This window comes from Seriola dumerili, unplaced genomic scaffold (genome assembly GCF_002260705.1).
Source record: "Seriola dumerili isolate Sdu_G_001 unplaced genomic scaffold, Sdu_1.0 BDQW01000025.1, whole genome shotgun sequence".
Taxonomy (NCBI): domain Eukaryota; kingdom Metazoa; phylum Chordata; class Actinopteri; order Carangiformes; family Carangidae; genus Seriola; species Seriola dumerili.
This window is the reverse complement of record NW_019174280.1, coordinates 16,531,433-16,546,016: the sequence shown is the minus strand read 5'-3', so window position 1 is coordinate 16,546,016 and position 14,584 is coordinate 16,531,433. Positions and strand designations below refer to the sequence as shown.

General features: G+C 39.4%; 1 protein-coding gene across 1 annotated transcript; it reads left to right on the top strand.

The window, feature by feature from the left end:
• The first annotated feature begins 1,171 nt into the window (after positions 1-1,171).
• On the top strand, positions 1,172-7,505 carry taf1a (TATA-box binding protein associated factor, RNA polymerase I subunit A). The gene is made up of 11 exons (XM_022770398.1): positions 1,172-1,347; positions 1,711-1,914; positions 2,132-2,295; positions 2,604-2,717; positions 2,824-3,022; positions 3,258-3,379; positions 3,956-4,114; positions 4,390-4,456; positions 5,094-5,217; positions 5,327-5,481; positions 6,503-7,505. Exons 2-11 carry the CDS (start codon positions 1,785-1,787, stop codon positions 6,553-6,555), a joined length of 1,287 nt encoding a protein of 428 aa, XP_022626119.1. The 5' UTR covers positions 1,172-1,347; positions 1,711-1,784; the 3' UTR covers positions 6,556-7,505.
• Positions 7,506-14,584: the final 7,079 nt, after the last annotated feature.

Sequence of the window (14,584 nt, the reverse complement as noted above, 5' to 3'; positions counted from 1 at the left end):
TTGGGTCTGGTTGGGATTCGCTGCTTCAGGTGAAAGAGGGAAACAACCTCGAATAGATGCGGTGATAAGAGAGAGAGAGGGATTGCACAAGCATCTGGCCTCATCATTTTCCATGTGCAATTTCTTCCATAGATATCCATTACAGAAAGGACATCTACGTTATGATTTTGAATAAAATACTACAGAGACTGAAAACCAGCTGTTCCGTAGTGGATCTGGCCCAGATCTGTATTGCATCTGGTTCAGATCCATACTGGATCCGTACCGGACTTGAGTCAGATCTGGGCAAGTCTGCTCTTTTTGTATGCGTTTGGCTTCAATATGGGTTTTATAATTAGTCAATATTACTACTGAATCAAAGGGTAGTAGCATACATTTCTAGACTTTTCAAGCTTCTTCACATATTCATTATGAGGAAATAAAATGTCTTTTGTTTTCCTAAGCCACTAATACTCAAATATGATCAGTAAATATAGGAGAATGTTTCTGTTTGGTATGTTTTAACATAAAACCAATGAATAACAAAAAGTTTAAAGTAATGATTTACGTGCATGTAGCAATGAAGGATTACTGTACTAAACATTATTGTTTAGTAGCCAGTAGACAAGTAGACAAGTACAAAATTAAGCAAATGTATTTTGCATATAAATGAACAATGCAAAACAGACACGGAATCTTTTAACATTTCTGTAATTTTTTTCATCAGAAGTCAAATGAGAGTTCATATTAATAAAAACACTTCACATATTTACTGAGCTGATAACAGAACAGTTCTTAAAGATTAATAAATTAGCCTTCAAATGAATTTATTATAGAAAAATTTAAATTTGATAATTGTCATCTACAACACAAATGTAGAAACAACAGAGCACCTGTTTTATGTTTGTGACATGATCCAAAACTTTGGCTGAGCTCCAAATCCATAAATATAGACCTAGGATAAATTGAGGATATCATTCTTAGGATGTGTGATTCTTTTTTGGACAGGGGACCTTACCTGAATTGTACAGCATTGAATGTGTCACTGTATTTGTCCCTTGTGTGCTATAAATAAAGTTGTTAGTTTAAAAAAAAAAAATTGAGGTAGCAGTTTTTTGCTCCGCCTTTTCCGGCTGCATCAACCAATAGCCGTGTAGCTTTTCCCTCTAGTTCCTCAGCCACTCAACAGAAACAGAATAACGTGGAGGGTCCAAACAGTCGTGATACATGCTACCCCATTATATCTTTAAGAAATCCTGTCGCTTTTAACATGGAGTCAGTGTCTGAATAGCTACTGCCCGTTTGTCCATTAATCACATTTAGCATCGGCACACTGGCTAGCATCTGTGTAACGTTACCGCTCAGAAGGTAGGAACCGAGGTTAACTATTAGCTTGTATCTACTCTTTTCATTTGAAATAGCTGAGTCTATCTATAAATACCTATAATAGCTAAAGATTTGAGGGCATTTAACTAACAAGCTAACAAAAAGCTATTTTCGTATGATTAAAAAGTCAGCTAATTGTACTGGCAGTGGTATGTCAATGTGTGTTTGCTATTACATCTTAGTTACATAGCAGTTAGCTAGCTAACTGTCAGTGTCAGGTATGGATACAGTATTTCTTGAGAGAAATAATTAAATGGCTGCAGATGTTTGTGTCTTGTGGGTCTGTGCGCTCCTTCAGACTTTCTATAATTCCTTAATGATAAATGCCCCTTTTTGTTCCTGCAGGTAGAATTCATACGCCACCAATTTGACCAAGTGATTAAAGGCAGCTGTTTTACCTGAGTCTGACTGCTCTGCCGATGATGGATGACTTGGATAGAGAGCTGGGGCCTCGTGTAGATTTAGAGGATGACAACAACTCTTCAGACACCAACTCTGCAAAAGGACATAAAAAATCCAAGCTCCCTCTGGCTAATCCCATGTGTGAAGGTGGGTTGTGCAGTATGCACCTACATATGTTCTTTTTACAATGAAGAACCTATTACAGCTACACTGATGAACTGTCTGGGCTCATATATCAGCCGTTGTTAATGTATTGCAGATATATTGGTTTCACATATGTCGACTGATAAACAGAAACATTTAAAGATGGAAATGTCACCAGTACATAACTTGTTATCTGTATTTTTTTTTTTTTTACCTTTAGAGACACTGGATGAATCTGGGTTTCACCAGAGTACCAGGATCTGTTTGGAGCAGATCAGAGAAGCCATGCTACATCATAGATGGCAAGAGGCAGCAGAATATATGGCATGTTACCCCCAAATGTTAGAAGATCCAAATCAAGGCTCCAGACCGCAGTATAAAGAGGTAGGTTTGTTTTTGTAGTTTATTTTGTGTTGTGCCCCATGGCCAGTCTATACAGACACAATTCACAAAACATATAAAATCACTACTCATAATTCTACACTACAGTATAAATAAAACTGTAAAATTCCTGTTTCCAAAAACACAGCTTCATTCTTTTATACTGGTATAGCCAAAATACATTTCCATGGATTGCAGACATTTTTACTAAAGAGTATATGTCTAAATAAAGTGCCAGTTATTTATACAGTTCAAGGAAGTACTGTTTGCAAGTTTGATACCCACATCTTTGATATTAACTCTCTTTGTAGCTTATTATGAGACTCAGCACTGAGATCCTTCACCATCACCCCAACTCAAAGCTGGAAGACTACAACAACATCTATGAACGAATGAAACATTCGGGATTTAAGCATTACCTGATGGTACGTTAGCTAATAGACATGACTACACAGTGCACAGTTTGTTGATTTCCTTTTTTTTTTTGCTTTGCTGAATCACATTTGAGAGCCTGTTTCTTTGCGTCTCTAGGTCAGTCTGGAACATTCCTTCCACCTGCTGCTCCATGGTCACATTGAAGATGCAAAGCATCAATTGTCTGTTGCTGAAAGTTGGAGGTATGGAAAGGAGTCAGCAGTTCAGTGTCAGAAGACTAAACTGATCCAGGCCTACAGGAGCCTGCTGGATTATATCATCTGGTGTGACAAAAAGTTCACACTCTCTAAGACTGGTAAGGTAACGCACGACTCCACACCCCAAAGCATCTATTATTTATTTGTATTGGTTACATTGTCACATTGCAAGCTCTTGTGTGATGTCATACTGCCACCTACAGAGCAGACCCAGTAACTGCACATCAATGTTATGTTATGAAAAATGTATATATGATTCAATGGCCTCTGTATTATTTGTCTCAAACCAGATTTAAACTGCTCCTTTTTATATGTTTGGCTGCCTGTTTTCAGACCACCTCGACTCTGGTGACAACCAAGAGATGCGTAACTACTTCAGACAGGCCTCTGTGAATCTTAAGGAGATTTTGAAAAATCCTGGTGTCTGGGACCCCTTCATACTGAGTTACGTTGAGGTAAACGCACAGTCCCAACTGTCTGATTTAATTATATAAACATGTATATTTTAAATATCATGAAGATAAATAGAATAGATCTGCAACAATTAATCAGTTGACAGAACATTAATCACAACAATCTTGATAACTGATTAGTCGTCTCTGTCGCTCCTTTTTTTTTTTTTTAAGCAAAAACAGCGTTTTTTGTTTTTTTGCAAAAATGTCAAAAATATGTTGCTTCCATTTCCTTTTTTTAGTTTTTAAGTCTTCTTTGATAATACACATAATATCTGTTGGTTTTGCACTGGATGGTTGGAGAAAACAAAACGTCTGCAGATGTCACCTTGGGCTTGTGATGAGCAATTTTCACATTTTGTGGAAAAAACTATCGAGAAAATAAGTCAGTAGATCAGTAGATTTAGCCCGAGAACAGACCTACTATATATACATTTTGATATTATTAGTTCCATGCCCCTCTATTGAGAAACTACCTTTTTGTGTTTCATGTTTTCAGATGTTCTTGTCAGGCTGTCTATTGTTCAGTGTAGGGAACTATCCCAACCTAATGTACAACCTTTGTTTTATTTTTGGCAGATGCTGGAGTTCTATGACGATCACAGGGAGGCTTTGAACGTCCTGAATGACTACGCCTATGACAACAGTTTTCCACCTAATCCTAATGCGCATGTCTATCTGTACCAGTACCTAAAGCGGCACGACACTTCGCAGAGGAAACTGATGAAAGTTTTGAAGGTGCACATTACAAGCTAGTATTGACATACTGCTTTGTTTTGTCATAAATGACACTTGAAGTGGTATTTAACATGATAACTTGAGCGTCATAATGTATTCAAATTTTGATCGTTACTTTCAAAGAGAGTTAAGAAACTAATAATCCCTGTGAAACTGTATACAGTTGTGATTTTAACTAGAACTTGTACCTGCCTTGTTATTAGATTTAAGGTAAAGCACACAGACAACACACAGTTATTAATTTATTAATGCAACTTTACTTTCTTATGCTGTAGATCCTCCATGTTTTAGTCCCAAGCCATGAGTTGATGTTGGAGTACAGCTTTCTCCTGCTTCAGTCAGGTAAAAGCAGATTGAAATTAAATATCTACTGTTGGAAGAAAAAAGGTCCAGGTCCGGGCCAGAGACTAAGTCTAGACCTCTTCACCAACACTTAACTTTCTACAAATCTACACTTTTACTGGAGTCAAAAAAGATTAAAAAAGAAGTCACTGGAGATGATGATCAGAGTGAAGAGAATCCAATGCAATAGAATTTATTCTTTCACTGTGTCTGTGCATAATCATATATAGTTCCTTCTTAGATGAACTCTCCACCTATTTTCTAAAAGTGAACCTATCAACGCCTTGGGAACAATGGTGTCCAGCCCCGTGTGGATTTCCCCAAACCAGGCCTGCCAGGGTAGCGTAGTAGGACCAGGTGTCCAAAAGCCTCCCCTCTACCCTAAACCTAAGGCCCTCATCTATCCTCAATCTGGACCTCGCTACAGCTGCTACTCCAACGCCATTGCTCTCAGGCCACAGAATTAATTTGTTAATCAAATTCACACTAAGAGAAGTTAAATTTTAGTCTTTGTGGACCAAGCCATCACTTTATTTGTCTGTTCTACTTCTGTTATAGACATGTTTCCCAGTAACCTCCTCTCTCTTCCATAGTATCCATCATTGATGTGGTTTTGTTTTTGTTTTTTTCCCCCCAGAGAAAACAAGTGATCACCAAAAAGCTTTAGGAGTTGTTCTAGAAATGTTGGACTTCGCCTGCTGGAGGAGCAACATGGACGCGTGGAAACGTTTAAAGGCCATTATTCAGAAACTGCAGTTACAGTATGTAAACAAAATTTTGGAAGTTTAATTATTGATTAAACTTTTAAAAAAATTCAGTTTTTTTTATTGTTGAAGCCTGTTGTTCTGTATATGTGTGTATTAAATACAGAGAAGACTGGAAAACGGTTGTCCATGAAAAAATGGCTGGAAGAAAAGACTTTTGGCCTGCGCTGCACTTCACAAGCTTCCACGCCATTAAAGACTCCGAGGAGAACCCAGAGCTGATGGAGGTGAAAGCGTCACTGACAAAAGTCCTCTGCCCTGGTAAGTCGGTGCAGGTTTTTATATAATCACTTGTGGAGTTATTGTCATCATATGTGAAACAATTAGTCTGTAAATCTATTGGTTAAAAGAAAGGCACACATTTTCTGGTTCCATCTTTTTTAAATGTGAATATTTTCTGGTTGTCAGTCTCCTGTGACAGTAAACTGAATTATTTTTGGGTTGTTGGTGAGATAACACAAGTCATTAGCATAAATCAAATTGGGTTTTGTAAATTGTCATGGTCATTTTCAGTATTTGACAATATTTTATGGACCAGTTGATCAACTAATTTAAAATCATTATTTCAGCTCTAATTGTCGTCTTAAAGGCAAATGTCATTATTACAGATATGGATGTTACAATGTGCCAGTCTTGGAAATGTATCTGCAATTGTAAAGGCAAATATTTTTAGACAAGATATTGGAAGGGAAATGCAATTTTACTGCTGACGGTCAAGTTCTTATTGTGCCTTTTTGTTGGCCTGGTGACTGCTGGTGGTGCAGTACAGTCAGAAAAAGACACTGCGGCTGACAGCAGCGCATCAGAGTAATGTTAAAAAAAGATTAACCACGTAAATATTCCACACAGAGGAGCTTTGATGTAACAGCAATTTATAAAATGACCACCAAACCACATTTTACAAGATGTAACATTAGCATGTTGTCACATTATGTAACATTATGTCACAACAGTCTTACTGTAGCTTCTTGCAGGAAACTTGACCTTGTACAAGTGGGCAGTTTACTCCCACTGCTGCACTAGAAACTCATTTAAATGACAGTATTTTAGAAGATTAGTCTTTTGTGAACTCTTTTTATTGAAAGTTAAGTTGTTTACCTGCATGGAACTGACATGATTCATAATTCAGAAGAAAACAGTGTATTCATTTTTTTTTTTAAGAGAGATCCATATCGGTGTTAACAGCAACGCATTACAGGGTTTTCTTTTTTCTGTGGCACCATGTTATGCATTGAAACGGTCTGTAGATGTTTACACTTCATTGATGTCTTTCTTCTTACAGACCTGATTCTTAAGTACACTGCTGGAGGGGTAGCCAGTGCAGAGTGGACTTGAGAGAATATCAAATTGTGCCTTCACGATTCACAATCAAGAACTGGGCTGAGGTGCTGCCGGTAAAGGACTGGAAAACCCCGGCAAAGGCGTCTCGATGAAGAGCAGGAATCTTCACAAGTGCTCTTCTTACATGAAGTTTATGTCAGCAGGATTTTTTTTCTTTTTCTTATTGGGTGATAAAATATTCTTAACCTGAGCTTCACCTTTTTTCTTTTTCTTTTTTTAAACATTGTTCCCTCGTTTGTGGATAATTGTGCCATTAGCTTTATTGTGAAGGCACAAGCTACGCCGTCCACTGTGTGGAGCTCTTGTTCTGTATATTTACACTGAGTATCTGGAGGGTATGACCACCTCATTTTGACAGAAACTGAGTGTGGCTCTGAATCAGTGTTCATGGTGCTTTCATGCTTTCTGTAAACATTTTAATGAGAGCAGAGTCTCAGTCTGCCCTCAGCCGACCTTTGACCGCCGCATGGAGGGCTTTTAAGGTCATTAGTGAGTGTACATCACACACACAGCCTGAGGGATTTTCTCTCTGTCAGCTCTATTGTCATGTCAGAACAGTCTACACAGACCTTTCAGCAACATGATGTGCAGAGGTTTAAGTCAGTGGGACCGACAATTGACAGGTGGCGACTGCTAATAGCTTTAAAATAAATGTTGGAGCTTCCTTCTGTTAAAGATAATAACTGACTTGTGATCAGCTTGAATATGTGCTAGTATATTACACAGAAACAGTATATCCATCCCTGTCAGTCCTTTATTTCACAAACAGTACAATGCAGTGTCTCTTGCAGTAGAGAGGCTCACCTCTTGCGATGCCATCTATTCAAAAAGGAGAGATTTTTGTACTAAGTATGTTTGTAATGGCGCGACCGGATCCTTGGCCTTCAAACGCTGTGTTTACTCTCCTGAGTCCTTTGCACCGAACCGTGAAATAAAGTCTTGAATCCAGCGGCATGCCAATTTAATAAGTGAAAGTGTTTGTAATGATTCTGTTTCGGCTTGCTACCGTGTTGGCCATGCAGCAGCTCAGTCAGCCGTACTGTATGTGTGTGTTGCTTTGCAGTCATTACATAAACCAAAGCCCACAGCACTCGCCCGACCACAGGAGCAGCTGCAGAAGGGATCTGGGAATACATAACACATGTCGTTTGAAAATTCAAAACTCAGGGAGCAGCGGAGAGGATCAGGAGCCGGTCACTGCGTTGGATAGTGTCCTGGTTGTGACCTTTTTCAAGCTTTTTTTTTTTTTTGCTTCTGTTGGAGGGGGCTGGGTTGAATTGTTTAAATCACCAGCACAGATGTTCACAGTTGAGGCGATCACTGCACTGTCCTCCTGGACATGAAGTGACTCTGCTGGGAGTTTGGTTTCTTCCTCAAAGGCACTTTGACAGTTAAGATTCAAAGTGGAGACTCTCTTGTCTCAAGTCCTCTTTTACTCTAACTTGCTCAAAGGTCGCTCACATCTTGAGCAACAGTAGTTTGCTGCTAAGACAATTTGATTCTCGTCGTCTTTTCTCACCAACTCTGAGAACAACAAGGACCTGGCTCGTTTGGGTTTTAATTTCTCTGCCGCCGGAGCAGACAAACTGGAGAACAGTCTGACCTTAGAGGAAGCTGTAATCGCCTATCAGGGATCATCAAGGGTCGCACACAACAAAAGAAATGTCCCTGCAACAACCATCAGCTCATTGTTGCCTCCTGAACCAGCAGCAGGAGTTGGGGCAGGGTGTCCTAGCTGTTACCACAACAGTCAGTTTTTTTTTTTCTGATATAGGAGTGGACAAAATGGATACAAATTTAACTGTATAACAGTATATGTGATTTTATATGTGGATATCAATATAAATCAAAATATAGTCAAGGTCCTAAACATCCAACGTTGCCGTGCTGCAGTCCTGGTAAATGTTTGGCACCGTTGCCTATAATGGTCGAATACAAGCAGACCTTGGTATAAGCAGTACAGTGAATTTTTATCGTCTCACTTGTATTGTTAATGCAAATGTTCAGCCCAACTGGTAAAATGCCAGCATGGCTGATTCTGTTGGCCTGTTTTCCCATATCACAGATGCTGGATATCCGAACTGATGTGCATATATCGGCCTATAGGTGAGAAGAAACTGCACTACAGAAAAACAGAACAGTATAGAGACCATGTGTTGCCTTTGTCCCTCAAAGGGCACCGGCACGTTACGTTGTGACTTATAACAGGACAAGTCTTTTAATGTTATTTGTTTAATATTGGCCGATTAGGGAATATTAGCCAATGCACATTGTTTTTTTGTTTTTTTTTTTATCTAAAAGAATAGCTGGAGATTTTGGAAAATACACTTATTTTCTGAGAGTGAGATGAGAAGATTTATACCAACATCATGTCTACCATGTTTACCCTACAAACCAAATGTTATATTAACCTTTAAAGCTCACTATAACACGTTACAGCTGGTTTGTTTAGTACAAACACCTAAGTGTAAAAATGACAAGCTGCGGTTCTGCGGGAGCATTTATGCTAAGCTAAGCTAATCGGCTGCTTCAGAGTCACCGCACAGATATGAGAGTGGTGTCGATCTTCTCATCTAACTCTCGGCTCTTTCTTCAAGTCTCAAGTTCTGTTATCGGTATGGGACGTAAAGATTTTGTACCATTTGGGCTCTAATTCAGACAGTTCCGAATCAGAAAATGCCCTTTTCATCAAAATGATGATATGTGTTCGTAACCTTTACTGTACTCATCCTGTCGAGTAAGAACATACTGTACATGTTTCCTTGGCAGAATAATGGCAGGTGGAGGGAGTGTTACACATTTACCAGCTGCTGAGTACATCCACTGGTACTACTGGCCTCCGAGCAATTCCACTGGTTCCACCAGCTTGTCCAGCGCACAGTCTGAGGGAACAGCAATGATGTATGTCCATCTGGGAGTGCACCTCAAGGTTGTTGGGACATACTGTACTGTAAAATCTATCAGGTAAAAAAAAAAAAAAAATCCTGTCTCTGTAGGCTCATCTGACGACTCTACCAGGCACTTTAAAACCTCCTCGAGCCCAGGGAGAAATTTACTGACGTCCTCGGCCTAACCCCACTGTGAACTGACAGGCATAATAATTGTTTGTGTAATTAATCATCAGCGCAGGTTGCAAACTGAATCTATTTGCTGCCGAGGAAAAAAAAAAAAAAAATTACACAAATCGTGTTGGGAGAGATGTTTTAATTTTATGCCTGGCGTAGAGAAAAGGCCCTGGATGTTGCTTTGCTGTGTGAGGCTGACATTAATTGAGTTTTCCCTTCTTGTACAGTTTCTCTCCCTCCTCTCTGAACACAAAACACACACACACACACACACACTGCAGTTGGTGACTCAGGGTCTCGCTTGGTCGGTCTGCAGGGCTCTGAGGATTTGTAACCTAAAATCCAGACTCGCACAGTGACAGTGTAACATCTCAGTAACTCTGCAAGACATTTGAAGTCTGGTATGGTTTCTGAGTGGGGGAGAAAAAAAAAAAAGAAAAGAGGGAGACGGAGGGGAGAAAGCGTGATAATTCAGCCATGCAATTTGGACTTAACATACTGATGTGTTTGCCAGTGCTGCATGCTACAAGCAAGAGAGAGATAAAACAGAAAAACATGAGGCTGAAGTCAGAATCGTCTTCAAAATACGACTGATGATCAAACTGGGAAAATGAAAGGGAAATAAAAATCAAACTCATGAATGAAAATCCTGCAGAAGTCAGCTTTAAGTCTTATCATAATTACATTTGCCTCGGCGCAGAATGGCCAGCGCATAATGGGGTGTATTCCAAACCTATGATGGCCCTTTTGAACAGCGTGATAACAAAAGGCTTTCGACACACTCATGATACTGGCAGATGCTAAGACAAAAATTGCTTGAGGGGAGTCGAGTCTTGTGGAACTTCAGGGAGAGGGGAAAAAAAAAGCAAAAAAAAAAAAAAAAAGATTCCCAAAATATCCTCCCCATTCTGTCTGTGAAGTTGAAAGTGACAACTGCAATACCTTTGTTCTCGGAGTGCAGCTGCAAAAATAGCTTTCAATAATGTATTAGGAGAATAAAGACTGTGAGCTGATTTCTGGGGAGACGGCGCTCAGCTCTGTGTATGTGCCAAGACCAGGAGCTCTCTCTGCTGTGCACCGACTGTGAGAAAAGATCAGGCTGGTGAACACAAACTGATCCTCTTGACTTCTAAGATTGCTCTACTTATCCAGGGTGGAATGAAATCTTGGCCTTAGAATAAACAGCTTAAATCCCTCTACATATATTTACATCTGATCTCATATCTTCACCGGGGACCGGACAATTACTGAAACAGGATAATTCCACAGGACTTGTTCCTGAAACGTTGCTCAAGCATGCGGTGGCACAGACCACCGCTGTCCCCCTATTCCCCCCTGAACAGAAGACAAGCAGTGCAGAGTGGCAATGTAATGACTCTGAAAATGCAAAGTACCTTGACCAGCAGAGCATTCACCTGAGGCTATGGAGGTTTAATTTCTTGCGTGCCTGAGTGTGATAAGTGGCGATCCAAATGCTGTGACTTTCCTTCAAGCTCTGTGAAGGCCAGCCAACTGGAGCACAAGTGGGATAAAAAAAAAAAAACAAACTTGTATGATCTGAAATTTGAAAGAAAAAAAAAAAAAAAAGGAGGCACAACAGAATTCCAGGCAGGCATCAATTATTAAGACAGGCAAGACAGCAAGTGACACAATCTACAGATGATACCTCTGGAAGGCTTTTTTTTTTGGGTTTGCTTGACAGTATCTTGGGTGGTTTGACTGAGAATGAAATATTACATCTAGAAGTGAATATTTTAACAAAGGCAAGTGTCAAACCAACTTGAGTTGAAGATTCATGGTGACCGAGCTTTAGCTGTCCTGGCTCCCAGGTTATGGAAAAGTCGTCATCAAACCCTGTTTAAGAGTTTAGGGGCATACTTAAGCGATTTAGTTTTGTGCTTCCATACAGTTGGTGCACCCATAGGAGACAGAAAAAGACAATGGTTTATATCAAATCAGTAAAAGTTGAAATATCCAGACTTTTAATCCCTCTATTTCCAAAACACTGGATCCTACAGTTTCTATGCTGCAGGTTCCATCAGCTGTCTCAATCACCAAGTAATAGTCAGACACCAAAAGACACAAATATTGACTACATTTCTTCAAAGAACGTCATACTCACTATCAAGCAAATGGTTTGTTGAAGAAACGCTATTAATGGCTACTTTCCAGTGTAATTTGAACAAAGTCTGAGTGATGGTCGGATGTGTGAGTGTTAAAATACTGTGCTTGATGAATAATGCACTACACTACACTACTAATTTCAGCGTTTAGTTGCCTTTAACAATGGACTTTTTCCGCACTTCCATACTCTGATATGACGTGAAAATGGCTTAAATGCAGCTGCGGCTGATGGGAATGTCATCAATCTCTCAGTTATCTGATAATGAATCATTTAAAAAGGATCAACAGAGTTGTTTGAATTTATCCTGAGAGGGAGGCGAACGTCTAAAACAAAATCTGTGACAATCAATTTGATAGTTGTTGAGATAGTTCAGTCTGGACCGTAGTGTTGGACTCACAGACTGACACTGGAGCCTTGCTACTACCATGATCTCAAGTGCAAGCCAAGACAACCCTGATGACATCATCAAGGAACTGGTTTTACATTCAGCAGTCCTCATGACGAGTAAACTAAATTAGCGGAGTGCTACTTTGAACTCTCTCTAAAGATGAGTTTTTTTCTCATTGTACAACAGGCTTTTTTTTCCTCGTGGACATTTTGACTCTTCACAATAAGAAAACCACAGGTGTGAACAATCAAATGAACGATGACCATGTAGCTGCTTGAGTTTCAGGGTCCAGGTGTTGTGCATGCTGGCTCACTGTCACACTGTCATGGCTTCCTGCACACTTCAACAGAATGACGCCCTTGTTAATGTCTGCTGTGAGAAAGGCCCCTTTGTTTTTATGCTTTTAAATTGATAAACTAAGATGATGTACTTCTCTTTCTTTTGTAACTGTGAACCACTTTTTAACATTATATACTACTCTAAATCTTATAGCCCTCTCCTGCAGGGGGCACTCCAGCTACCTGCACCACATTACATGTATTTGATGTAATGTGTCTGTAACACTCTTTTTTTTCCCCTGTTGTTTTGAAGTCCTATCTCTCCCTCTCAGCCTTAAAAGGTTTCTTATTTGAAATGGTTACGTTGAAAGGTCTGAGTGTGTGAATGGAGCATCTGGAAGATCAAATTTGCCTTTATTCAACATATGGGCATCTTTTGTGTGGATTCACATGATGTAAGATTTTAATTTATGCCCTTTTCTTGTCCTACTGCTGAGTGTTATGACTATACAGGGACGGATAATGCCTCCTGCTTTCAGTAAACATGTAATCTTAGAGTCTCACTTCCCATTCTATTTCAGCCTTTTTTTTCTTTTTTTTAAAGAAATGAATAGAGGCATAATGGATATTTATACTACATGAGAGGTGATATCATCCACCATCACACCCACACACTTATCAACTCTTCAGTCTGCAGATGAGGCGTGTTTTGCACTTAGTGTAATCCTCTGAAACTCTACAGGTATAATACTCGGTAGGTTGAACTATTCTTTGAAATGGTTTTCCTGAAACCAACCGAAGTTAACTAAGTACACCGCACTGACTCATGCAAGCATACACTGACTCATGCTGCCCCTACTAATCTGTAACTCTGTCTTAGTACAGTGGGCAACGAACAAACAATGAGTTTGACCTGACCAGAAGAAGCCTAGTTCGTCAGCGCACCGAGGCTGCATAGTGGGTGATTGTGTGGTTGGAAAATACAACAAAGCCTGGTTGCATTTTGAATGAATGTGGGAGCTGGAGAGCGTGGCCCATCAGTCTGTCTGTCTTGTCTGTCTGCCTCTATATTTCCGCCTTTTCTCATCCTTCTCTCAATCAGCACTTCCTCTCATCGCCTGTATATCTGGATGGCTGTTAGTGGAGATAATGCGATTGTTTCCATATTATGTAACTTTGACATCACTAAAAAAAAATGCATCATTTGGATTTTTAATGCCTTAAGGGTGACAGGTTATTAAATGCATTAGTGAAAAAAGCTTTTAACCCCTTTATAGCCAAACTGGAAATGAAATAATGGATTAAAGCTGATCAGGTGTTTGTTACAAGAGTTTTTCCACTCATCCAGTGAAACATCTGAACATCACCAACAGATGTTCAAGGTCCCCAGAAAATTAATTCTGTTTGATGGATTGCCATGAAATTTGGTTCCGACATTCATGTTGTCCTCAGGATGAATTATAATAACTTTGGTCATCCTCTGATTTTTAATCCAGCGCCACCATCAGATCAGAATTTCCATTCATCCAATGCTTTGCTTTATGACCAATTACCTGCAAAAACTAATCACATTCCCATGAGCCTCAGCTGCACTTTGTGCTTAGAGCTAATTAGCAAATGTTAGCATGCTAAACTAAGACGGATAATGAGGCAAATAAATCTGAAAAAAACGTGATTTAAAGAGAAGGGGCCATAACACAAACCTATAGCAATGTTATCCAGGAAACTACTGTGTTTTTTATGTTGAAGAATTTAAAAGGGGAAAACAGAGTGGGGAAAAATACGTCACATCTCTACAGACTTCTACATAGTTTTACGAGGCTATGTCACATTTATTGCTCAGGATCTACATATAAGCCTGACTGCATTTGACAGACATTTTTGAAATGACAATATTTGTGTTCTTCTCAAATAAAATGGCTTGTGATTCCATAGTGGAAGAAGAAATCGTTGAAAAGATAACATCCATGTCCTTATCTCAAACAATAACTTCGGTGATATTCGGTTATTTCTTAGTGTCAGCCAATCCAAACAAACAATAGGTTTGTCTGTCTGTTAATACGACCTGATTTTGGCTGTCATCCCCAAGCCCATTTGTTCCCTCTGAACAAAGTTTATTTGTGCTGAAATTTTACACATCACAGATTAAGTAATTTCCTTCAACAGC